This window comes from Pteropus medius, unplaced genomic scaffold, assembly GCF_902729225.1.
Source record: "Pteropus medius unplaced genomic scaffold, Ma_sr-lr_union100, whole genome shotgun sequence".
Taxonomy (NCBI): Eukaryota; Metazoa; Chordata; class Mammalia; order Chiroptera; family Pteropodidae; genus Pteropus; species Pteropus medius.
Window position 1 is genome coordinate 12047507 of NW_024342473.1, and position 25444 is coordinate 12072950.

At 42.4% G+C, this 25444-nt stretch overlaps 4 protein-coding genes and 4 non-coding genes across 12 annotated transcripts in view; 6 read left to right on the forward strand and 2 right to left on the reverse strand.

Annotated features, from left to right (window-relative positions):
- Positions 1 to 3550, reverse strand: part of ZWILCH (zwilch kinetochore protein) — a 30178-nt gene extending 26628 nt beyond the window's left edge. Inside the window, exons 1-2 of one of the 3 annotated variants that reach the window (XM_039865237.1) lie at positions 3286 to 3550; positions 1392 to 1443 (exon numbers count right to left, since the gene is read on the reverse strand). In XM_039865237.1, the coding sequence (XP_039721171.1) occupies positions 1392 to 1443; positions 3286 to 3359 (126 nt within the window). In that variant the 5' untranslated portion in view covers positions 3360 to 3550. Of the gene's footprint in view, positions 1 to 1391; positions 1444 to 3162; positions 3182 to 3281 lie in introns of those variants that run through there. The other 2 variants (XM_039865238.1, XM_039865239.1) reach the window with 2 other exon arrangements.
- Positions 3551 to 3712: 162 nt separating this feature from the next.
- On the forward strand, positions 3713 to 8828 carry RPL4 (ribosomal protein L4). The gene is made up of 10 exons (XM_039865240.1): positions 3713 to 3894; positions 5347 to 5518; positions 5709 to 5815; positions 6157 to 6295; positions 6669 to 6793; positions 7252 to 7381; positions 7651 to 7807; positions 8106 to 8189; positions 8299 to 8419; positions 8505 to 8828. Exons 1-10 carry the CDS (start codon positions 3892 to 3894, stop codon positions 8736 to 8738), a joined length of 1272 nt encoding a protein of 423 aa, XP_039721174.1. The 5' UTR covers positions 3713 to 3891; the 3' UTR covers positions 8739 to 8828.
- On the forward strand, positions 5567 to 5637 carry LOC120604766 (small nucleolar RNA SNORD18). Its single transcript, XR_005653415.1, has one exon. It is a non-coding gene; the product is annotated as a small nucleolar RNA SNORD18 (small nucleolar RNA).
- Positions 5998 to 6096, forward strand: LOC120604767 (small nucleolar RNA SNORD16). The gene has a single exon (XR_005653416.1). It is a non-coding gene; the product is annotated as a small nucleolar RNA SNORD16 (small nucleolar RNA).
- On the forward strand, positions 6497 to 6568 carry LOC120604764 (small nucleolar RNA SNORD18). Its single transcript, XR_005653413.1, has one exon. It is a non-coding gene; the product is annotated as a small nucleolar RNA SNORD18 (small nucleolar RNA).
- On the forward strand, positions 7440 to 7509 carry LOC120604765 (small nucleolar RNA SNORD18). Its single transcript, XR_005653414.1, has one exon. It is a non-coding gene; the product is annotated as a small nucleolar RNA SNORD18 (small nucleolar RNA).
- Positions 8829 to 9896: 1068 nt separating the features above from the next.
- On the forward strand, positions 9897 to 13285 carry SNAPC5 (small nuclear RNA activating complex polypeptide 5). 2 transcript variants are annotated; one of them, XM_039865243.1, is made up of 3 exons: positions 9897 to 10074; positions 11285 to 11374; positions 12167 to 13285. In XM_039865243.1, exons 1-3 carry the CDS (start codon positions 9985 to 9987, stop codon positions 12284 to 12286), a joined length of 300 nt encoding a protein of 99 aa, XP_039721177.1. In that variant the 5' UTR covers positions 9897 to 9984; the 3' UTR covers positions 12287 to 13285. The 2 variants fall into 2 exon arrangements, with proteins under 2 accessions (XP_039721177.1, XP_039721178.1); XM_039865244.1 differs by having other exon boundaries at positions 9914 to 10074; positions 12170 to 13285.
- A 1768-nt stretch (positions 13286 to 15053) lies between these two features.
- MAP2K1 (mitogen-activated protein kinase kinase 1) overlaps positions 15054 to 25444 on the reverse strand; it is a 71472-nt gene continuing 61081 nt past the window's right edge. The window contains exons 6-11 of one of the 2 annotated variants that reach the window (XM_039865241.1): positions 24226 to 24350; positions 21298 to 21499; positions 19953 to 20017; positions 17285 to 17346; positions 16806 to 16851; positions 15054 to 16085 (exon numbers count right to left, since the gene is read on the reverse strand). In XM_039865241.1, coding sequence (XP_039721175.1) covers positions 15972 to 16085; positions 16806 to 16851; positions 17285 to 17346; positions 19953 to 20017; positions 21298 to 21499; positions 24226 to 24350 — 614 coding nt within the window. In that variant the 3' untranslated portion in view covers positions 15054 to 15971. Of the gene's footprint in view, positions 16086 to 16623; positions 16754 to 16805; positions 16852 to 17284; positions 17347 to 19952; positions 20018 to 21297; positions 21500 to 24225; positions 24351 to 25444 lie in introns of those variants that run through there. The other variant, XM_039865242.1, reaches the window with a different exon arrangement.

Consider the following 25444-nt stretch of genomic DNA (forward strand, 5'->3'; position numbering starts at 1 on the left):
CAGAGAACAAAGGATGCTGGGTTATTCTAATCTACTAGGTTCCTGAGTTCCAAATACTGTTGTGGGTTGAATATGTTCCCCCAAAAGATATACTTAAATTCTAACCCCTGGTTCCTTTGAATGTGACCTTATTTGCAAATAGGGTGTTTGCAAATGTAATCAAGTAGAGGATTAACCTGGTTTACAGGGGCCCTAAATGCAATGACTGGTGTACTTACAAGGAGTGAGAGATTTTAGAGACACAGATATACAGAGAGAAATTGCACGTTGACAAATGCAGAAATTAGAGATTAACATGGGTCTATAAACCAAAAAACACCAAGGATTGTTGGACACCACCAGAAACTAAGAGGCAAGGATCCTTTTCTAGAGCCTTCAGTGAGAACAAGTCCCTGTTGACACCTTAATTTCAGACTTAGCCTTCAGAATGGTGAGAGAATAAATTTCTGATGTTTTAAACAAACCAATCTGTGGTACTTTGTTACAGTAGTTACAATACAGGTATCAAATGGCAAGAATTCAGACAGGGAGAGATTAATACATTTACCTGCATATACTTGATTCTTGAGTATTCAGATAGTAAAAGATAACTATATTTGTATTTTTTTTCCTGTGATTACTTATTTGTATCCTTCTATTATGGCTTCTTTTTTCTTACTGATTTTTAATAGTTTATATATTTTATATATCTGGTATTACACTTATCATTTATGACTATTTCTCCCCAGATTATTAGCCTTTAGGCAAATAATTTACTTTAGTTCAGTAATTATTTTATGGATTAAATTCTCTGGGCAGTTTATCAATGGAACAATTGACATATATTAGATGCTTAATACATCCATGAATGTTTATAGCAGCTTTATTCATAACTATCAAAAACTGGAAACAATCCAAGTATCAACTGGTGAATAAATAACGGAATTGTACTGCATCCATACAATGGAATACTATTCAGCAATAAAAAGAAATGAACTACTGATACACAAACAACAAAGATGAATCTCAAATGCATTATACTTATTGCTAAAAGCCAAACCCAAAAGGCTACATAGTGTATGATTTCATTTATATGACATTCTGGAAAAAGCATAACAGAAGACAGAAAACAAAGATAGAAAACAGATTAATGGTTGCCAGAGACTGGGAGCAGGGAAAGTGTTGACTATAGATAAGTTATTTAAGGGTCCCAGGCCTTACACGAGGAGATTTTTGGAGGTGATAGAAATGTTCTATGTCTTCATTATGGGGGTGGTTATATAACTGAGTCAATCTGTAAAAATTCATAGAAACTAACTCTATGTAAACTAACTTCCATAAACCCAACTTTTTAAAATTCATAGTTTTAGGATTATAGAGTTGTGTTTAAAAAACAAATAAGTTTTTCATACCTCATAGATAAATGGATCTTTACAGATTCCTTTCTTTTCTTCATCAAATATCCTGAAATGTAGAACCACATGTCATTTAAACTCAGGAGTTAGTTATCATTTCATCTCTGCGTGACACCAGTGAGAAAAGCAAAATGCAAAGTAGTCATGGCAGCTCTAAGGCATAGTTAGGAAGAGGGAAAAAGACAGAAAAAGAGTATTAGGTTAAGAAGAGGACAAAGAAATGTGGTAGAAATTAACAGACTCCTGCCCACAATTGGGTACAACCACTTCTCAGAGGCAGCAGGAAATTAAGAGTACCTACCTCTACTCTTATGCCTTTTAAAACATATTACTAGCTACTATTAAAATGTAATTTACCACATGACTTTTGGAAAGTAAAAATGACTGGATTCTGATCTGCCATTAAAAAGTAAGCAACTATAGATAAGTTATTTAAGGGTCCCAGGCCTTAGATTTCTATGGCTAAAATGGAAGCATCTATCCTTCCTCTACTTTTATGAGATGTTACTAAATAATTAGTAAATTTGATGCTAAACAATTTCCTTTTTAAAATGTAAGCATAAACTCTTGGATATCATTTAATAATTATCATTTCAGCCCAGAAAGTTTTAAAATAGTGATCCCCAAGCATGTAAACTAACGTATGAAAATGCACATCAGCCTAATCTACATTCTGAAAGAGGAAAGAATCTTTAGACAAAGGAATTGTTTCAGGATGTCATTTATTATTTTATCTACTCTATGACTTACTGAAATAACTGGAGAGAGAGGCCTGTGACTGATTCACTTTTGCCATTTTGGACAAGATTGTGACTTATTCTTAAAGATGTCTATTTTATGTATAACTCAGGGATGTTATTCAATCAATCATTCAACAATCATTTCTGGAACGTGTATATTTCTCAAGCCATAGAATTAAATATTATGTAGCAGTTAATAAAAACAATGAGACTGACCTATACAGTCTTATACTGAAAGCTATCCAAGACATTGTTAGTTTTAAAAAGCTAGTGCTCTTTCCATAGATAAAAAAAAATTGACAGGAATTACCACTTCTGTAATCAGAAAAAAAGCAATAAAGAGTAATGATGAAAAGTTATGACATTTAGAAAATAAGGGGTTAATTATATCAGTGGTTCTCAAAGTGTGGTGTCAAGCCAAAAGCTTCTGCTTCACCTGTAATCTGTGAGAAAGGCAAAGTCTTCGGTCCCATCCAGACCTACTAAATCGAACACCCTGGAGGTGGGGCCCAGTAATCTGTTTTGACTACCCCCGCCCCGCGCCAGGTGATGCTGTGATGCACACTCAAATTTGAGAACTACTGGATTCGATTTTTACATTGGATGCAGAACCAGATGGAACCCTCTTTGATACTAGTACTTCAGTATGAGAATAAAATGAAGTCTTGGTGGACAGTGAAATAAAAGTGTTTCAAAAAACCAACACACCATCACGTTATCATTACAACTGTAGCTCATATGACAACTATTTTGAATAGGCTATAACAATATGTTTCAGCAGGGCTTGAAACAGATAAAGGATGCCAACATCTAGTTTTCTATATCCTGGAAGGTATAGCTTATTTCAAGTTGTGTGCATTATCCGAATGAATATAGTGCCTCTTGGAAAACTTGTCACCTTCCACCTCGATTGATAACGTATGGCTATTTTCTCCTAAACCAGACTACAACAAAGCCCCCACAGAGCCAACCCTACTCTAACAAGCAGATAACCGGCCTTTCCTCAACTCCCGGAGTCTATAACGTACTCGCTTCTGAGAACCAAGGGGCTAACCCTCAAAGCTGCAAGGAGGAGGCTGGCGAGGACTGTGATATCCCGAGGTAGTAATGCAGTGCCCGCAACCTAGGCAACAGGAAGGGATACAACTCACTGCAGGAGACGAGTGTAAAACTCCTCAGCAGCTCGGTTCATCCGCGACCACATCCCGCCCTTGCCTAACAGCATATCCTAAACCGCCAAACTGAACTCCGCGCCAGACGCTGACGTCCGGAGTCAGGACCCTCCCCGTCGGGACTACTTTTACTTCTCCCCACCCCCTACAATAGGTCCCATTTGTCCACAAGTTAAACTTCTGTTTCAGAGCACACAGCGATTCTTCCTGTCCCAATAATTTTCTACTTCCGTAAGAAAAAGTTAAAATACGTTCCAGTAGTAGAAGGGAAGGCACCGCGACTCGCGAGAGTTGGTCCCGCCTACTTATGAATTATTCCGCGAAAAGGAGTCCCCGCTTCTAGGCGCTATTATTGGCTTTAGAAATCAATAGATACCGTAATTTGACGCATGTAGAAAAATAATACATTACTTTAAAAATTTTTAGAGCAATAGAGAGATATTTTGTGTCCCTGGATTGGTTCTGAGGCGGGGCAGGGTGGGGGACGAGTTGAAGGTTACATATAGAACGCGGGAGTGCTAAGCACTTCCTTTTCCTGTGGGAGCCACGGGGTTGAGAGGAGTGCGGCCTTCTCCTCTCCCCAGCATGGTGAGTGGAAGTTCTGTCGACCGGACTTTCCCCAGCTCTCGGGCTCGCAGGAATGAATTGGGGGGTTCAGGGTATAAGATCTTCAGGAGGGAAAGCAGGGAAAAGGAGATGGGGACCAAAGGCCTCTATTGCGGAGATTTGTGTAGTGAGGCTATACGGCAGCCATCTTAGAGGCAACGTGGGCGACCCGGCATAAGGCACGCCTGGAAGCAACACAGGAGGACACCAGATTGTTCTCAGGCGCAGAGGGACCTTTGGGATTCTAAACCTCCTTGATCTTAGAAGGCATGGGCTCTACTGAAGATTTGGAAGTTTTTCGGGCCTTAGACAATTGTGAAAGTGAGTTTTGGGCCTTGTATTTCCATGTGCTGATTAGTAAAGAATATTGTCTTTTAACTTTTTCTACCTTTTTTTAAAAATTCTGGTCTATTCACCTTAATCGCTTCTATAAAAAGCTTTCTGAGTCTCTTCTAATTTTTCTTTTTGATGTCCTCTAAGTCTTAACTCTCAGCCAGGTCATAGTATGGACATAAGTGTGGCTCATGTTTCATGTACTGCGTTTCCAGAAATGTTTGTATGTGTACTGTGTAGTGTACTTAGCCATTAGGAGTTTAGTGAACAAAATAGGCAAAAAAGTGCTTGGATCGTAATAGGTAAAACACACAGTAATGTTTGATGGTAGTGAGTGCTGTGGACATAGGGAATTGGAAGAGAGGCAGTAGTTGGATTTTAAACAATGCTCTAAGGAGAAGATGACTTTGTTTTGAAAAAAGACTGCAGCTGCCAAGAAACCAGCAGCTGAGGAGGCAGTGGTTGGGCTTTAAACAGTGATCAGGGAAACTTAGAGAATGTCCTGAAGGAGATAAGGGAGCATGCTAGGAGTCTTTCAGAAGACCAGGTACCTGTGAAGGGGATGTCCTGTGTATGGAGACTGTATCTGGAAGAGAGTGTAAGAATTGAGGTTGAGCAGATTGTGTAGGCCATTCTTGGGACTAAAGTTTTACTTTCAAGTGGTCTTTGGAAAAGGTTGGGCAAAATAACATGACTGGTGTTTTTACTAATAACTTTGGAAGATGTGTTTGGACTGGGGGATGAAGGGTGAGGTTGGAAGTTTGGAGTAATAGTGCTTTGGTAGGCAAGATTTGCTGACATTTGGAATGAAAGTTTAGATGGTGGCTTTAAACAGCATTCTCAAACCTTACAGTATTGTTTTGATCATCTTGATTTGTAAGCCCCAGTTTGAAGTTTAATGATAAACCATTCTCTTAGAAAATAATGAAAACTACGTGGCAGAACTTGATTATGTTGGTAACAACCTTTGTTTTAGCTTTAATCATTGTCTACCTTACTAAAATAGTTTCTTGTAACTGAGAGTTTAATGATATTGCTGGCACATGAATAGAATGACTCTAACATTGCTTGTCAATATAAACGTCTTTTCCTTTTTCCCAGGCGTGTGCTCGTCCTCTGATATCGGTGTACTCCGAAAAGGGGGAATCATCTGGCAAAAATGTCACTTTGCCAGCTGTGTTCAAGGCTCCCATTCGACCAGATATTGTGAACTTTGTTCACACCAACTTGCGCAAAAACAATAGGCAGCCCTATGCTGTCAGTGAATTAGCAGGTATGGATATAGATCTTTTGTGGGCTGATGTTTTAAGAGCTGCTTAACAGCAGTGATGAAATTCTACTCCATTGGTCCGTGTTTCTGAATCAGATGATTTTCCTGGATGTTCTGATGCTGTTTGCTACCATGCATACTAGTCACATTGGTATGATTGGGTAGCTAAAACTTGTATTTCTTCCGATTGCAGGTCATCAAACCAGTGCTGAGTCGTGGGGTACTGGCAGAGCTGTGGCTCGAATTCCCAGAGTTCGAGGCGGTGGGACTCATCGTTCCGGCCAGGGTGCTTTTGGCAATGTATCCTTTGTGTCACTACGTAGACGGTCAGCCATCATGGAATTTGGCAGACCTGGTTTATTCATGTTAGTAGTTTGAAAATATGTTCAAAACACTGTTTCCAGGTTGTAGGCAGATTTGGAATATGGAAGATTTTTTTTGTCAAATGTTAAAAGACAATGAGAGCTTGACATTGTTTTGCTTGCAATGATGTCGTAATTTGCGTCTTACTCTGTTCTCAGTGACAGTTGCCTGCTGTCAGTAAGCTGGTTCAGAAGAGTGACGAAAATTCTTACTGAGCAAGACATAACCTTTTTTAATACCTAATATTTGAGAAATGTGATTCTTAGCTGGGAAAATAGATGTGTCGTGGAGGCCGCATGTTTGCACCAACGAAAACCTGGCGCCGTTGGCACCGCAGAGTGAACACAACACAGAAGCGATATGCCATCTGCTCTGCTCTGGCTGCCTCAGCCTTACCAGCACTGGTTATGTCTAAAGGTTTGTAATATTTTTATTACAGGAGTGATACAACATAGCTCATTTTTTTCCCTTCACCCGAACCTTTCGTTTTTGTTAATAGCCTGTAAATTTTTTTCAGCCCAGAATGCCTAGTTAAAATTCAGTCATCAGTGATTCAAATACAGTGATTTAGTATATAGTTTGAAAGCTTTCCTGTTAAACATCATGCTGCCTGTTCTGTCAAAATGATGAAATTCCACTTCATTGGTCCGTGTTTCTGAAACACATGATATATGTGGAAGTTCTGATTTGGCAAGTTGTAGACCATTTTGCTTTTGTGGGTTATATAAAATGCTTCTCAGTTTTTCAAAAGGTTCAGGGTTACCAGGTTAATGTTAATTGGCTTTGTCAGGTCATCGAATTGAGGAGGTTCCTGAACTTCCTTTGGTGGTTGAAGATAAAGTTGAAGGCTACAAGAAGACCAAGGAGGCTGTTTTGCTTCTTAAGAAACTTAAGGCCTGGAATGATATAAAAAAGGTAGGTTTAATGGGCACATACAGTTTGGTAGCCCTTAACAAATTTGTTGGAATTTTCAGAAGATTATTGAAGGCAACAGTATTAACTGAACCTTAGTGGTTATGAGAGCAAGGACTCTGTATATTACAGTTTTACACTGATTAACAGGGATATGTTCTAAGAAATGCAATGTTGGACGATTTCGTTGTGCCTAACAGTCCTTACACAAACCTAAATGGTACACACCTAGGCCGTATGGTATACCATTGTCCATGTGTAGTTCATTGACCAAAACATTCTATTAATGCAACACGTAACTACCTGAGTTTGAATCCTGGCTGTCATTTATGGCTGTGCTTCAATGTTAGGCAAGTAATTTGTGTCTGTTTCATCTGTAAAATGGGATTTTTAAACTGAAGATTTATTATAGGGTTCATATCTTAATCAGAAGGCCTAAACGCCTAAACCTCACTTTCTAGGTGTATGCCTCTCAACGAATGAGAGCTGGCAAGGGCAAAATGAGAAACCGTCGTCGTATCCAGCGCAGGGGACCTTGCATAATCTATAATGAGGACAATGGCATCATCAAAGCTTTCAGAAATATCCCTGGTAATTTTTGCATTGCCTATTATTTTAATCGCCCATACTGTGAAAGCTTACTCAGCTTTTATTATGATGAGATTCCACTTTATGGTCCGTGTTTCTGAAACACATGATTTTGTGGAACTTCTGATTCTTGGCTGAATGAGTGTCCTGTTAATGGTTGAAACTGCATGATTAATGATAGTTCTCAGGTACCTTATGTAGCACGTGAGCCATAAAGATGATTTGTGTTTCTTCTGTTGAAATACTTCCTGATTCTCCTTTCCCTTTAAAAGGAATCACTCTGCTTAATGTAAGCAAACTGAACATTTTGAAACTTGCTCCTGGTGGGCATGTGGGCCGTTTCTGCATTTGGACTGAAAGTGCTTTCCGCAAATTAGATGATCTGTATGGCACTTGGCGTAAAGCTGCCTCTCTCAAGAGTAACTACAAGTGAGTATTCATATACTGAACATAGATGTTTATACTGTGGATATTGATATTCACTCTTGGTTTGCATGTTTTCTAAGTAATGGATTGTGTTTTGTTGCCATTTCTCCTTAACATACAGATGTAATATGCTGAAATGGTGAGATGTTCTGAGAAGTGATAGTATAGTTGGAAATTGATTGAATTCTGAAGAGCTTTAAATGGTTACAAATTTATCTTCTGTTGAGGTTCATATTTAGTCAATCATATGAGAAATAAGAATTGAGCACCAATAGTCAACAGTTCTTGGTTTTTCTCTCAGCCTTCCCATGCACAAGATGCTCAATACAGACCTTAGCAGAATCTTGAAAAGCCCAGAGATCCAGAGAGCCCTCCGAGCACCACGGTAAAGTTAAAATATTTACAGTAATTCTTGCCCCAATCTCATGGAACTGATTATTTTTAAAATGTGGAAAATGTAAATAAAATGTTAATATAGTGTTTACTTTTTATAGCAAGAAGATTCATCGCAGAGTCCTAAAGAAGAATCCACTGAAAAACTTGAGAATCATGTTGAAGCTAAACCCATATGCAAAGACCATGCGCCGGAACACCATCCTTCGCCAGGCCAAGAATGTAAGCAATAATTTGTTTTTTTGCAGATAATGTTAAACTTTTTAGAAAGATTTGGTCCTTAGATTTTCTTCCTAATTTGTTGCAGCACAAGCTCCGGGTAGATAAAGCAGCAGCAGCGCTAGAAGCCAAATCAGATGAAAAGAAGGGGGTCCCAGGCAAGAAGCCCGTGGCAGGGAAGAAAGGAAAGAAGGCTGTTGGTGTTGTGAAGCAGAAGAAGCCTTTGGTGGGAAAAAAGGCTGCAGCTACCAAGAAACCCGCAGCTGAGAAGAAGCCCGTGGAAAAGAAACCCACCACAGAAGAAAAGAAGCCTGTAGCATAAACTGAAATTAGTTTATTCCTTAAAAGTCAAATGACTTTAGGACAGCTAATTTTGAATAAAAACCTGATCAAAGAGGCATTGAGAAACATGGCTCATTGTGTTGTGTGAATCATTTTTTTAGTGTCCAGTATAAAATGGAGCATTGGCTTCATACTAAATTCATGCTGTTGAATTAGGTAAGAGGGATGCTCCATAAGTTCAGATACAAAATCCATTTTATAAGTAATGTCTTGAGAACAGTGGTTAAAGACTTGTTTCAGAAATACAGAAGCTGTTAAAATTTAGCTGCCTCTCCTTACCCCGCCTCCCCCCTCCCCCCAAAAAAAATCCTTGGAAAATTCTGTAGAGTTGGCATTTTCAGTAACCACAAGAGGGCAGAATCAATACATATATTGAGCAACTGTAAGAAAGTTTTGGGAAGTGTTCTTGTTGCAACTTACTGTACACCTGGAGAAAATGCAGGCCATCAATATTTTGGCCTTCAAAAGTGCCAGAAGCATTTTTGAGAACAACTTGTGTACTTTACATTTTTACACCCTCTAGTAAAACTGCCTGAGCATGGTGCAGTGAAATGTACCCACCAGAGTTCTAAAGCTTTATTTGTTCTGTTAGTGTCTTAACACCCTAGAGTTGAACTATTGTTAACCCCCTTGTCTCATGCCAGAATCTGATTTTTTTTTCCCCCAAAATTAACAGCTAAGGTGATGTATAATCTCATTTGCGGTCAAGAGATCTCAGTTGCCCGGCATATAAAAGTGTCTCCTAATTTGCTAAAAAATGCATTCTTTTCATGCTCTTAATTTCACCGACCTCGGTAAATGTTTCCAAGTGGCCGAGAATACTTGCCTACAAAAACCTTAAACGGTGCTGTGTGCTAGGTGTTATCAGTTCCTGCTTTCAAATGGGTCTGCAGGTTTTATGGTGTTAAAATACCATTTGCAGCAACGATTGGAAATGGGCAAGTAGTTTAACTGAAGTATTTGACACTTTATACTTCGCCTTTTTGATCTACAGATTATAAACGGCTAAAGCACCCTGTGCTTTAGGAATCTAGATCACTATTCAAGCCTCGGTCTTTCTGATTTAAAACTGGGTTCATGCTGCGACAAAAAGCAGGAAGTATCCCGTCCCACGTGTCGCCAGCCCCGCCTTGCTCACTTCCGTTTCCGAGAAGGCGGAGGCTGTGGCGTCATCACCCAGCGCCTGGCCGACTGGGCCGCCTGAAAGGCCGCGGGAGTGAGAGGCGATGCTGAGCCGGCTCCAAGAGCTGCGCAAGGAGGAGGAGACGCTTCTCCGGTTGAAGGCAGCACTGCACGACCAGCTGAACCGGCTCAAGGTGAACCTGCGTCGTACCGCCCACCCCCGCCCCCGCCGCCCCTATCCCGGGTCCCCTGGCTCTCCGCTAACCCCAAGCGTCTGTGGCGTCCCCCTGCTGCGGGTGACCCCTCGCTCATCTAGCTGTCTGCTGACCCATGGGAGAGCTTGTTTTGAGGTCATGGGCCCACCTTAGAATCCTGAAACTTCAAGTCTAGGTTGAGGCCCAGCAATCAGCACGTTTGGCGAGTTCACTCTCACATCCGACACCCCGGAAATGCAACTGTTTTTCCCACCTCACCGCGGAGAAGTGCGACCTCCCTACGGCTTGCCTTGACCTTCCCCTTTCACCAGCCTCTTCCTCCCGAGCTCCTACAGCATTTAGTAGCCACTGTTTCCTAGCTTGTATTGTCAATTCAAACAGCTTTAGCATTGCAAAGACAGAAGACTCTCACCTCCTCCTGTTGTGCTGATAAAGACAGGCCCGTGAAAAGAGACTTTTCGCAGAGTTCCCAGTAGCTTCTCTTCCCGGAGCGGTTACTGACTCCACGGCCTTGAGAAGGAGTAGAGATTTAGGCCCACTAGGACCATTTCCCAGACCCGTGAAATTAAGCCCCAGTGCGACAATTCTAATAATCCCTGCTCAGCACCCTTCTTCAAGTCGAAATGACATAGGGTTATGAACACCCTTTTGTAAGCTGAAGAGCATTGTACAACTGTGACATTTCAAAATAAGTGTTTTTCCTCAGGACAATTGTGGTGGCCTACACTTACGGGTACATCTATGTATGTGTTGATCATCACCTCCAAAGCCTAGATTCCTTTATGCTCTTGGAAACACTTCCGCTTTTCATTCCTGTGTTCGGTTTCTTATTACTGGGTAGACAAGCTCAAGCCTAGGGAATCTGCCCTCCGTAGAATCAGAAGACACCTGGCTTTTTTAAGGGCACAGTTGGTTTTCTTCTTGGAGATGTTAAGTCTGGGGGAATGGAATCCTTGGCTCAGCACAAACACCTGTACACCCCAGGGGAAGGGGGCCAGCCATGTTCTTTGTTCATTTCCTTAAAAAGCAGGGAACGCTTAAGAGACCCATCCTTTCCTCTAGGGCTGCACCTGTATTAAACTGTTCTCACTTTCCCTCATGATGCCAACCTTTTACAATGTGGATAGTAAATTTTCTCACATCAGTAGACCAGTGAAATAGTAAGGGAATGTCCTTAACTCTTTTCTAGGTTGAAGAATTGGCCCTCCAATCAATGATTAGTTCTAGAAGAGGGGATGAAATGCTGTCTTCTCATCCTGCACCTGAACAGTCACATGATGTAAGTTAATCAAGTGTGGGCCTGGGGAGAGAATACAAAGCCCATTCTACTCTCAGGCTGCATGGAAGTCAAAAATTGTAAATCACATTACCGAGCTCAAAGGACTTGAGAAGTGGTGATAAGAATTTTCTAGTTTGATAAACTGGCTATTCCATAATACTCTTTTAGAGAGAGAACAGCCCACCTTTTACCAGCTGGTTACACTTTAATTGATTAACTAGGTAGTTATATTACCTCCACTATTCTAGTCATCTTTTCTAGTTACTCCAATGAAACGAGAGAGAGTGTGGAGATCTTTGCAGGATCATGTCAAACTCTTGCTGCTCTGTGAATAAGTAAGTTTGGGATTCAAAAACTGAGTAGCTTCAACTACAAAGCATAGTGCTAAAAAGTGAGTTCTAGTCTTCATCACATTCTCTTTATCAAATGCCCTCATGTAAATTAGTAAAATCATCTCTAGGTATACCATAGTTGAGCACCACTTCACCTAGGTGTGTGTGAAGTCATTTAAACCCATTTGAAATCAGCGCACATCTAAGCATAATTCTTATGTAAGAACCATGTTTGTAAATCAGGTAACATTCTTATCAAATCTAGGGCATTTACCCTCCTATTTTGGCAATGGGGGTTTAGGGGGAGGGTAGAATTTGGAAATAGGAAAGTGGCCATACCTCTTAGTGATAAATATTGAGAATGAATATGCAGTTAAGATTTGGTTTTAAAGTATTTTTAAGAATTTGCTGTTTTGAGGCCAGTGTCTTTCCTACTAATCTGTAATGTCCTTGGCTAAAGCAGATGTTGGTGCATGTAGACAATGAAGCATCAATCAACCAAACTGCACTGGAGTTGAGCACAAGGAGCCATGTGCCAGAAGAGGAGGAAGAAGAGGAGGAAGAAGAATCAGATTCCTGAAGGGGAAGAAAGAGACAGGGTTAGTTATACAAATTAAATTTTAAAGTCTCAGGAACTTTCACTCTTCAAAGAAATCTTGCCATGGGCCCTAAGGCCTGCTTTAAAAGAAAGCAAGAACTTTAGGAAGATGTGTACTTGCAAAAATGGTTCCATAAATAATTCAAGTTTCAGAATGCTTTCAAAAATTAGTGACATAGTAGAAAAGCAAAGATGCAGTGTCTTAGCATTGAGCAGTATGGGTGGTACTCTGTCTGTATTCTGGTCAGATACAGTAATTGTGTTCAAAACAGAAAATGCCCTCTGAAATGCTATTGAGAAAGCCTGACATTTGCAAAAAGGGCAGTGTAAATGCAAGCCAGCCTTTTCAGTCAACAAAGCCTCTTTTAAGAAAACCAATTAAAGGCTATTTGCATACCACTGAACCCTTATAAGCAGAGCCACTTGAGAGCTTAAGCTGTTGCCACCTCTCAGTGACATGGCAACACACTGCCCACTGTAGACTGTGTGGTTGTCATCACATTTAGGTTGAGACATCTCTATAGTAAAATGTACTTAGAAATCAATTATAGATGAATAACTATCATCAGCTTGCTGGTTTCCAGTAGCAACAGGGAAACAAATCAGTTCCTACTCTGGGGAAAACAATACAACAGGATGGTTTATAACCTGCTTTTGGACTTAGGGAAATGTGCCATTAAAGAAGGAATCACTATGTTTGGAAGATTACATTTTTATAATAAAGAGATGACAGTTGTGGAATAAGTGTTGTTAAAACTTGGCATTTGAAGGTGAGATTCTTGTCTGCATACTGTCCCTTTCCCACTGAATATAGTTAAATAGTTGTTTATTTGCCTTGTCCAAGCAGCAAAAAAGCTAAACGAACCACAAAGAACCTCTTCAAGCAGAACTTCTTATGTAACTATTCCAGAAGAGAACATGAATATATTTGTTCATCAACGTTTTATTAAAGTTACTTTGAGCTACTCTTACATGAAATAACCAAAAGTTTAACTGAGCATGTTTCTTGGAAAATACAATGTGAAGATAGTTTTGCAATGAAAAGCATCAAAGTATACATTTAGGGGGCCTTACTCAAAATATGAGCATAGGTTTTTAAGAGCTAGAAAACTGGCTTTGAATTCTAGCTCTACCACTAACTGATCACTTGTCCTCTCACCTCTGCAACTCTTTCCCATCTGTAAAATGAGGGTATTTATATCTGCTTCAGCATTTTTTACAGGTTCCTGTGAGGTGCTAATGACTTATTGAAAAATCCTGCTACTGACTGTTGGTGTCTCAGAAATTTGAGGGGAAAAAAATTGGCATGGGGAACTCAAAACAGCATCAGTCAGGGAACATCATTCTTGAGAATGAGATTGTTCTTAGTAATTACTAGATAAAAATATTTTGCCTTTGGATGTAAATAGAGATTTTAAAAACACTCCTCAAAAGATACTGAGCATGAAAGTGTTCAGATCCAGGCTTTAGACTCCAGGTTACACCATTCCTTCTTCCTCAGATGCAACTTGCACATTTTAATGATATCTTTGGTAGTGGTGGCATCTTCTGTTAGCAAAAGATATAGTCTGAGGAGGGTGTGTGTGGGCCTTAAGCTTTAGCCTGAATGTATGTCAAAAACGTTTAAGGGGTGGCTCCATAGTGTATTGGTTAGCACGTCTGCTTTACATGCAGAAGGTCCTGGGTTCGTGCCCCAGGTGCAGCCACAGACCATACCCCGGGTGCTCCAGGCTCCTTGAGTGCGCTGGGGGTGCCAGGCCGCGGGTGCATGCTGTAAGCATGTGGGAGGAAACACCCCACCTTCAGAGATCCAGTTCTTAAGGGGAAATGCAACATCCATAGGTCAGGGGTGGAAATGGAGTGGGGGGAGTAATTAAAGAGGGGAGAAAAAAAATTTGTAAGTTAGACTGTTGACTAAGAACAGATACTAGCCTCACAGCGAGGAAAAATGATTGACTAGCTGAAGCAACAGTACATGCTAACCAGCTTTTAAAATCTTGGCTCTCCAACCTCTAGTAGATCCAGAGTAGAATTACCTGCTCAGGAGATTTAATCAAGTTCTGTTTTTAATTTGAAAATAAAATTGGCCTTTTATTTTTAAATATATACTTACTATGGCTTTCTATAACCTCTCGCAAAGAAAATGAGGGAAGAGGTGCTGACCAGGCAGCCTCACACATACCAAGTTCCAAAAGTCACTTTTCAAAAAGGAAAGGGTACCAGTGGCCAGCTGAGACATGACTTTGTTTTCTGTGACCTCACTGCAGGATTGACAAAGCCAGTACCAGGCACATTTCCTCCCCTCCAGTAAGGTGTAGTACTGGTGTAAGGAGAAACTTGCTCAGTGAAACAAAATAGCACAGACTGTCCTGGGTAGAGGTTCCAATGCCAGCCGGGCACCGCTAGCCACCAGCAAAGGCACTCCTGCGAGCACGCTGACCCCCATCAACTGCTTTTCTCTTATATAAAGAGATGGAAGAAGTAGATGGAATCTGTTTACAGGTCCACAGGAAAAGTGGTTGGAACATTTACAGTTAAGGCTGTTTGCTAAGAAGAGTTGGACCAAGTCCAAAGACTGGAATTACAGGAAGCCCCATTAGTCCAAAGCACTGGAACTTGTCCTCAGGGTAGCATTCTCACCCTTCAGCCTCCTTCCTGTATTTATCTTTCCCTTCACAATAATGCTTGGCCAAATCATCTGATTTCTTGTGTACCAGAGACATTGATCATTCTACCACAAAAGTAGAAATATCTTTCGAAGCCTTTTAACTTGATAGTATATTTATTAGAATAAGATTATTTGTTAAACATCTGGATTAAAATGGTTAAAAGGATTTTCATACAATTTTTAGGCACTATACACACTGTTGGTTACAATAGCATCAGTACTGGGATTTGGGGAAAGATAAATCTCATACATTTTAATGCCTTGATTCATTTGTAACATTAAAAGTAACTCCACCATTAGAAACACTAATCCAAACTTAAAGAGACATATACCACTAAATATCCCACACAGTATATTTAAAAATAAATATAGAAATACAACCAGAAGTCTACAAATCATCAGAGTAGACAGACTGAAGCCCCAATTATCATGGCAGTGAAGGGCTCTGGGTAGATTTTGATGGCAACTGCTGAATTCTACACCAAAAGCAAAAACATAATAAAATAACATGATATACACTTTCCGATGCTCATTTTCATAGCAGCAAAGCATGCTTCACATGCACTGCCTGTGAAGGATCTTACAGGGCTCCTTAAGTAGAAACAAGGTCGCCCAGCAAGAATTAAGTACCACCAAGTGTCAAAGAATCCGCAAAATACAGATGGCCAGCCAGTCATGGTGAGGGAAGAGCAGTGCAATTTTCAGTAAGAATGACACCCACAGTCACCAGTTTCACTGTAATTCAGTGTTGTACATGTTTTGATCATCAACATACACAAAAATAGCCCCAAGCACAAAGCCAATCCACTTTGGGGAATAACAATAGTAACAAGAATAAAGACAGTAATATTAATGACGCAAATAGAATTTTGGCACATGCTGTGTTCTTCATCCTTTGTCATAGGTGAAATGCTATGAACAGACACATGGGAAAGAGGCCCAAAAGCAACATGGCATGCCACTGGGCAGGGGACTCGCTCTTGGCTGTTTCCCAAATGCTTAGACACCAGCTGCATGGGTTGGTGTGCTGGGCTGGTTAAGGCCAATGGTAGAGCAGAGCCAACCTGCAAAATCTACTTCCTCAGCATCAGATCTCTTGATAAAAGCATGAACCTGTGTGGAAAGAAACAGATGAAGTGGTGTTAAAAAACCACCAAGAAGGAAAATTCAAGAGCCACACTTGGAAGGAGCTCCTGGAGTCTGTGCCCTCGAGCAGCAGTGGAAGGCAGGAAATCAGGGCCAGCTGCTGGCCCAAAGACCGGCTCTGCCTGGCTCTGCCTGGCTCTGCCAGTTATACCAGCTGTGAAGCCTTAGGCAACTCACTTCCCTGAGCCTGCTTTTGTAGCACTGTGAAATGAGGATAGCAACTCTGCCTTCAGTGCCTCACGGGGTTGTTAGAAGTAACAAAGGAACTGATGGACTTGAAAGTCTGTTATACCATACAGGCTTTACAAGGCATGGAAGCTCAGACATTTACTGTATTACTTCCCAACTCCTCCCCCTACCACTACCACCAAAACAAGAGGAGGCAAGTGGAGAGTGGCTTGGGGAGGATGCTAAATACAAGGTAAGCCAGTGAGAAAAAGACCCTGTCCCTGTGAAGGGATAGGCTGGCCCCTTTTTTTCCCTGGATTCCCCGGGCTGCAGGGCCACCCCAGCTCTTCCTTTAAACTGATGGGAGGGCAGAGGAGACATATCTGGTATCCTGAAGCTGTGGGGTCAGCTGGACTGTAGTAGTCAAGGCGGAACAGGGAATGGGCTCAGAAGTACTGGATGGATGACTGACGGAGAACATGAATAAACAGATAGTGTAAGAATCTGAAATGGACTTACCATGAGTTGCTTCAAATCAGCTCTTTCTGCGGGGTTTTTTATTAAGCTTAAAGGAAGAAAGATAATGTGAGAACTATAGCCTGGAGCTGGTACTTACTCCAATTACTTATGTTTGCCTGCCTGTCCTCCCCACACCCTACAGGCTCTGAGGATTGCCTGAGTCTTATTCACCTTCCTGTTCTTAGCACAATGTCATTCCCACAGTAGGTTAATAAATGCCCACAGTAGGTTAATAAGTGCTTGCTGAATTAAACTAAGGTCAAAAGGCAATATGCCAATACCTGTACAGCAAGTGCCAAAAGCAGGAGCTATTTTACCCACTGCTGTTGTCAGGTCAATTAAGTCCTAGCACTCTGGAAGAAGAGCAGCAGTCAAAGGGATCACAGGAGACATGAAAGAGTGAAGCTGTGCTCCCCAAGATGGAGTGAGGAGACTGATAAAACCAGTGTACACTTCCAGAGAACAAGGAGCCAACTTACCATTTATTCACAAAGTCTTGAAATTCCAGACTGAATACTCCACTGGGTAGTTTTGGAGGAGGCTGCAAATACACGTCAAAATGTAAAAAATGCCTGGCTTCCTGCCCCAGCCATCTCTCCCCTCCTCAGCCCCCACCGCTGGGCAGTGCTGCCCTTATTCAGCCAAGGAAAGGCAGGGGTGAGAGGTCAATTGCTGCCTGCTGGGTCACTCTGGTGGAACCATCAGTCTCAAACCACAGAACTGGGGCCAGGTCAGTATTCTACCACTCACTTGTCTACTGACTGAACAAATCATTGTTCTCTTGAGCCTCAGTTTACCCTTCTATGAAAGAAGGAGGGCCAAATGGATCTCTGGGGCCCTTTCCAGCTCACTCTCTACAATTGTGAATCTTGGAGTGTGGCATGGAAACAAATGGCAATTACTAATAGCAGCAGCTAGGGGCATATGCAAACCATCAGGCATGGTCCAGCTCCGATAGCACCTGTGGAAGTCATAAGGCTAAAATGTATATGCCTTTTCTGAGCCCTGAAGGAACAGAGAAAGGTTAATAAAACATTAACTGGCAGAGGGCTGTGTCTGGAAGAATGTTAGCTGCACACTCAATCCAGGACTAGGGCTGTTTACAGGCATCAGAACAAGAACACGGGCCACAGCTTTCGTTTTCCCAGGGTGCATGGTGGACGTCACGCGGGGGTACACAAGACAAGGCTCTAAAGCACCAGGCTCTTGTGCTCCATGCAGCTCAGGAAACGAGATCCACCCTCATGTGACCTGTGCTGGGGCTGTGTGCAGCTTCCTTGTGAGCTGACCCCCAGACACTGCCCAGGATGCCAATGTTCTGATGTGCTGCCCAAATCAACAAGTGATTCAGGACTAAAAATTAAATATTGACACCACCAAAAAAGTCCAGCCTAGCCCTCTTACCCTGAATGCCTTACCAGAACAGCAGGTGAATAAGCCTGATCTGAGGTCAGGGACTAAAACACAGCTTAGGCCCAGTCTGCAGACTATCTCTGCTGCTGAGGGGGATAGGAAGAGAACATTCAAGGGAGAAACTGGCAGCTTGGCCTCCAGAGGCCAGTCCCATCCCAAGTAGAAAGAGGCTAAGAAATGGAGGGACTGTATTCCAGAATAGTGTGAGGTGCATGCACCTGTCACCATGCAACCCAACTTCCAGTGAGGAGGGAGTAGGGGTTTGGGAGGGCTGTGGGATAGGAGGAGTACGTGATAAGGAAGGAAAAGCACAAGTGGGAAGAACTTGAGCCTTAGTTTCCTCACCTATATAAAGAGGATAACAAAACCAATTTGACCCGCCCGAGCAGTGTTTGGAGAACTGAGTAGGAAAATATGGAAGAAAGCAGTGCATACTAGACAACTGGCAGCTGTATATTTAGCCTCAGGCCATCTCTTACTGTGGCTCCCACCCAGTACCACTTAGCTTAGGTCCCAGCAGTAGAGGATGGCTTTCAAACTACAAATGGCAATGTGCATGGCCTTCCCCAAGGCCTTACGCAGCAAAGATCAGATCCTGAACTTTTCAATATCCCATAGTTCTTAGTTTAAAGCTGTGCAGACAACAAAGAGAGGTCAATTAACCTCCCTAGTAGACTATGAACCAGTGATTTATTAACTGCTAGAATGAACCAGGATATTCCCTGCTGAATCTGTAATAGATAAGATCTTTTTGAGCTTTTTGGGATCTGGTTTTAGAGAGTAGTAAGAATTATCTCTAAGGAAGAGGAAAAGACTACGGCGATGCCCTTTACCATATATCCCAGCTGAGTGGAGGCCTCCAGCCACCTCCCAAACATGCCAGAACCTGTCCCTTGTCCACTACCTGTGCTACTCCTGAGGCTGGGCATGCTGGCCTTATTATCTAAAATCCTGGCCTGACCCCCAGCTCAGCATCTCCAGCACTGCGTCACCCCCTCCAAGCAACCGTGGTGCTAGTCAATAGCGTCTCACACCACCCACTAACCCACCCAAATTTGATGAATGCTTATCAGTGTCTTCCTTCCTTGATCTTTTAATATATGTTCCTTGTATTAAAGTCAGCTAATGGCAATAAGCAAAAAGAAACCTTTATTCACTTGTAATTCTATCTCTTTCCAGACTTTATATGTACATATATGTATACATAGATTTTTTTAAAGAACTGATCATAATATACAAACCATTTTATAACCTTTTTTAATGCAACAATTTATAAGTGAATATTTTTCATAGCTATTTCTACACTATCATTTTTAAATGTTCATCTCTTTTTAATGGCACTTAAAAGACAAAACTTATAGTGCAGTTATATTTGCAATCCGGTGACTAGATTTTCCATTTTTGGATCCCTACCTCATTCCTACCACCACCCCACAGTGCTTAGCACACCGTAAGTACACAAGAAATGCTTGGCAAATGAAGGAATGAGAATGTAAATAGGTAAGGTGGAGGCTCCTGAATCTAGGAGGAGGGACTCAGAGTTACCTGAAGATGTTCCTTGGGGAAGGGACTCCTGCAGCCTCTAAATCAGGCACTCAATTACAAGATGTACAAAGCAGAACCCATGAATCCTGGGGCCCAGTAGCCCATACTGTGGTAACAGTCAAATCAACTGATTTTTTTCTTAAGAAGAGCAAATAAATTCCAAGGTTAAGGAAGCCATGCAGTACTTACCTCATTGACTATATAATCCAACAATTCGAAAATTGCCATGGGAGGTCGGCTATCCATTCCATAAGCTACAGATTAAATTTAAAATAAAAAAGGAGAAAATACTTCTCAGAAACAGACAGGAAGTTATTTGCAAATAAGAGGCTAGGGGTTGGAAATGGATCCCAGGGGCCAGAACAGGGAAGTAGGTAATAAACAGATGGAATGGCCACAGATCAAGCCTGAACACAGGATCAGCAAAGGCCACAGAGTCTAGGCTCTGCCACATCCAAGGTTTGTGACCTTCGGCAAATCAACTGAATGCTAAGCCTAGTTTTGAGTTTTATAAAGTAGAGAGATACATAATATTTACATCTGCCGTTCCTTCCTCCCTTATACTGAGAGGAGCAAATGAAATAATACTAAACAACTAAAAGACTTAATTTTAATTCTCCCTTGGACTTGGATTTCTCCCTTTTATACCCGACTCACAGGCCAGCCTCAGGCCATAGCCACCAGCCCCAGGGCCATAGCCACCAGCCCCTCCAATGACCTACCATCAGCTACCTTTAGCCCCAATGCTTCTCTCTTCATGAATGCCTTCTCCCATGTAGACCTCATGAGGGTAAAGACCAGGTCTCTTTGGTCAAATGGGAACATCTTGGCATGAACCACATTAGAACATGGCTAGGCCAGAATCTCACGAGTACCAGCTTTATGCCACAGTATTCACATTCAAAGAGGCAGACAGTGCTGCACAGTGCTCACCACCTCAGAGTCAGACTTGGCCACTTACAAGTGGTCTTGGCAAGTCAAACACTGTGCCTCAATGTCCTCATATCTAAAATGGAGATTATAATAGTGCTCACACACAATTGCTGTTAAAATTAAATAATGCTAGGCAAATCCATGGAGATAGAGAGTAGATTAAGCAGCTGTCAGGGGCTGGGGTCGGGGGAGTTAGGAATGAATGCTAATGAAGATGGGTTTTCAGGGTGATAGAAATGTTCTGGAATTACATAGTTGTGATAGCTGCACTACACATTTAGTAATATACTAAAAACCACTGATTTGAACACTTTAAATATGCATTTTATGTGTATTTTAGCTCAGTAAAAAAAATCTAAAAAAAAGTCATGATTTTTAAAAATTAGATAATGCATATAAGTACTAAGTGCACTGCTAGAAACATAACAGTCATTCAACAAATAGTTGAGTGGAGACCCCTGCTCTGTTTCTCCCGAGCCCCAGCCTGACATTCAGAGACAGGGAATCAGTCTTGGGGAAGTGGACAGATAATCAGCCCTCTAGAAATGCCCGATAGTAAGAGACTCCCCCAGTCTAAGCTGGAGACACACAGGAAACTCACAGCTGAGGGGCCTCCCAGGGGTCCTTGGCCTAGGCGGTGTCTCAGCTGCATCTCCCTCCACTTGGCACCCAAACATCAGTTCCAGCTCCTTGGCATCTGGAGGAGGGATGGGATACCTCCCAACTGCCATCTCAACCAGAGAGAGCCCCATACTCCAGATGTCCGACTGCACCGAGTAGTGAGTCCCCTGGAGTCTTTCTGGCTGCAGGAGAGACAGACACAGTTATTGATCATCTGTGTGAGCTAACCCAGGCCCACACAAAAGAGGGATGGGTGAGTCCCCATGTTGTTTAAGGGGGCCTCAGGACTTGCTGCCCCTTTGAGACTTGCTTGCACTGCAAGAGAGTGGGCTGCCCTGGCTGGTCCCAACTCTAGGTCTACTGATATATTTTATCTTCTTCTGCCTCTTTCTCTCCAGAGCTCACATCACATTTCAAGACCCCCACTTATCTCTTAAATTCAGCCTCCTGCCTGCCTCCAAATACTGTGCTTACCAAATCCTAGCCACCTCCCATGGCTCTAAGCCCTCCTCATGCTCTGTCTCCCCTGTAAACTGCCCTGAAAAGCATTCGAACTGGTGGAACTCTGGTGGCCACTTCAGCTGTAGTCCAGCTTTGCCCAGCCTGATCACTGTCTTGCGTGGATAGAGCAGCCTATCCAGAACCCAGCATGAGAGGCTCATCTTGTTACCTGAGTCTGAAACATGAAAATTCTGGAACATGGATCATGAATGAAGTAGTGCGGTCAGTAAAAACACTAGCCATAAGAGTCAGTAAAACTGAGTTCTAAGCCCACCTTTGCCACTGACTCACTGTTCTTAGACAATACAAAATAGTAGAAAAGGCAAAGGATCTGAAGTTAGGAGACCTGGGTTCAAATCGCAACCCTGGGACTTCTAAGTCCTGAGCCTCTTGTTTCCTCATCTATAAAATGGGGCTGATGATGATGATAACAGCAGTAACGACCTAACAAAGTACTCACTCTACTTACTAGGGTTAAGAAGGTCAAAGCAAATGAAAATTGATGTTGCAAAATGCTGTATAAATGAGATGTTATTGGTGGGAAAAGTCAAAGAAAAAAGTATATAGTGCTATAGAAAAGCATTTTTATTGAGCATTATTTAAACTAGCACATGTATTTCAAAGATACTACAAAAAATCTTTATTCTGACCATCACATTTATTTTGACATCAAATTAACTTCTCCCATAGGATTTTCCCCTAATTCTAACACTGAACTATTTTGGAACTGACCATATAACCACAAAAACCCAAACCATTAAACCCTGGATCAATAAATCCCAGGGTCTGTTAATTGATTTTGAATTTGAGAGTTAGCAGTTGAGTGGTCCAGGGTGCTAGTTGCTCAGTTTTTAGACTTGTAAGAAAGAAGCAATGAGGGGGATGACAGAGTAGAAGAGAGTTTTGAAGGACCCATGAGTTTCATGTTTCTTAAGACTGTGGGTCACTGGAATGGAGGGTGGAGATGTGGGTTAGCACCAGTTGAGTAGTGCTGACAGTGACTGGAACTGTGGTGGAGGAGGAAGCAAGCAAGAAGGAATGAAGACCTGGATGTGAACTTCCACACAGGGAGGCCAGGAGCAACTGATAAATCCTACCTAAGAGGCAAGTGAGGGCATGCTGTGCAAAGGGAGACTGGCAAGGAGACCCAGCTTTCAATCCTGGCTCTGCAAGGTTAGGTGAGCAGGTCACTTAACTTCCCTCAATCTAGATTTCCTCATCTCTAAAATGGGAATAATAATCTTTACTTCCTGGGATAACCAAACAGATCGAATGAGATCACTCAAAGATAAAGTACTTGAAAGAGAACATATAACACACTCTAGATGCCAAGATGCCCTGAGCCTCTGTGCCTGCCCCACTCCAATCCAGGCCTGCACTTATGTCAACCTCTATAGAGACCTCTTGCTCACTCTAATGCTCCCCTACCCTGCGCCACTCAGCATTCAGTCCCATTTCCCCATTCTGAATCATTCTCAGGAGCATGCGAGTCATATACCCACCCATTCAGTCAAACAAACACCCACTCACCAAGCATTCCCTGAGCACCCACCATGTGTGTCAGGCCCCAAGCCAGACCCTAGGGACAACAGAGACACCTACGGCCCTATCCCTGCACCTAAGGAACTCGCTGTATGGAGGAGGGAGAAGAACAAGCTGATGCTGCCATGGGCGTGGGCACAGCTGCACAAAGAGCTCTGGTAACAGTGGGAACCACTGAAGTTAGAAGCAGGAGGGAAAACCTCTGTGATGGGGTGTTGGTTAAATTAGAGCAGAGACTCCAGCCAACGGGCTAGGTTGGTATGCAGAGGTGAGAGGCAGGAGCAGTTAACTGGGAGACATGCAGTAAGGAGGGAGAGGAGAGGCTGAATGGGAAACAATTCTGAATAGACTCGCAAGAGTTGGGGGCCACTAGATGATGAAAGGATGGGGAGCTGAGAAGGGAAATCAAAAGCTGATGTTCAGGTCCCTACCTTGGGAAACTAAAAACTGTGATGCCACTTACTGCTAATGGAAAAGAAAAGGTGGAGCAATTTGGGGTGGGGTCATGTCTGGGCATGTTGGGTTTGAAGTTCTGAAAACAATCAGGTAGAGGTGTCCAGAGGGTACAGGGAGTGCACGAACTCTTCAGAATTGAAGCCGAGCTCTGGAAAACATCCGAGTGCTGGCAATAGCTGGAGATGTGATCAAACAATCTCTTCTAGTAAGAAGAGGCCCAGTACCCCAATTATGCTCCAAGGCCTATGAAAGGCCGAAACCATTTCCCCATTAGACTGCAATCTCCTCAGGGAGGAACCACAATACCTCAGACCTCATTTCTCCCCTCAACCCCATCACCAGGCTCTGGCTCCACAGGGAAAGGCACCCACCAGACAAGAAGCTCGAGAATGGAACCCACTGCTCATACCGACATGTAGGACCTTGTGCCCACGAAGGAATTGGCCATGGAGTCGATGAGCTGCCCGCTGACCCCAAAGTCACAAAGCTTGATCTCCCCACGAGAGTTCACTAGGATGTTAGAAGGCTTGACATCTGTAAGAAAATAAAACAGAAAAGTTGGGAATTGATACAGGTAGGCTGGGAAGGGAATGGGTCAGTGCTCCATAGACCAGCCCTGACCATGAGTCCCAGGACATACCCCTGTCCCCATCAGAGAGCCATCCCTCAGCTTGCAAACACTGGACACCGAAATCCCTATTCCCCCTTGTTCAGGGTTCAAGGAAGGATTGTCAGGAAAGGAAACAATAAGCTGCTGTAGAAGCAAGACAGAAAGCCGGTGGATTTCCACTCTTTGAGAATCCAGATTTGGCCAGATGACCCACAGGAAGGAATCAGTTACCATGAATAATCAAAATTTCAAAGTCTATTGCTTCAACCACCCCTATTAGCAAGACACAATATCTATGGCTGGATCATAAGGGAGGAAGAAAAACACAAATCATAAGACCTGTATGCTTGCTGAGGCTATAGACCAAAGACTAAAGAGGGGTGTGGTGGGGGTGGGACTTCCTGTTCTTGATCTCAGTTCTAAGCACAAAGCATGTAAATTTTATGAATTTTATGAATGTGTGGCAGGAGTTAGGAGCTGACATGATTCTCTTTCACTGAGGTCATTTTCCAAACAGCCTATACACCTGCATCTACCTGTTAATCAAGAAGACTCCCTCACTGTTGGAGAACTAGGGAGGCCTAAAAGACTGCTCCTCAGGGTGGTCAAGGCAGTGCCCCTAGAACCAGTCCTGATGTCTCTGATTGAATCGGCTGCCACTATAAAGTGGGCAGACCAGAGCCATGTAGTCTCATTTACAGCTGGGAAAAATGAGGCGGGGGGTCAGTAAAAGTCCCCAGGCCAGGGCTTCGTGAGCAGAGATCAGCAAACACGAGATCCACTCAAGAACAGGCCACACCCAGAGGCAAAATCATAAACCATGACAGGGAATCTTTGATGGAAGTAGTAAAGACACTACATAGGACATCTGGAGAATCTGAGAAAAAAACCAAATCCCCATAATTCCAACCTGCCAGAACCACTATTAACATTTTATTTTTCCCTTCAATACTGTCATGTGAATGCATTTATTTATTCTTAAACAGAGTCTAACAGGTCTATTTAACTATCTTACCAC

Coding starts and splice junctions, on each gene's coding strand:
- RPL4 (XM_039865240.1), top strand. Junction 6,296..6,668: donor AGCACTGGTTATGTCTAAAG/GTTTGTAATATT, acceptor TGGCTTTGTCAG/GTCATCGAATTGAGGAGGTT. Junction 8,190..8,298: donor AGAGCCCTCCGAGCACCACG/GTAAAGTTAAAA, acceptor TACTTTTTATAG/CAAGAAGATTCATCGCAGAG.
- SNAPC5 (XM_039865243.1), top strand. CDS start 9,985: ATGCTGAGCCGGCTCCAAGAGCTGCGCAAGGAGGAGGAGACGCTTCTC. Junction 10,075..11,284: donor ACCAGCTGAACCGGCTCAAG/GTGAACCTGCGT, acceptor ACTCTTTTCTAG/GTTGAAGAATTGGCCCTCCA. Junction 11,375..12,166: donor CACCTGAACAGTCACATGAT/GTAAGTTAATCA, acceptor CCTTGGCTAAAG/CAGATGTTGGTGCATGTAGA.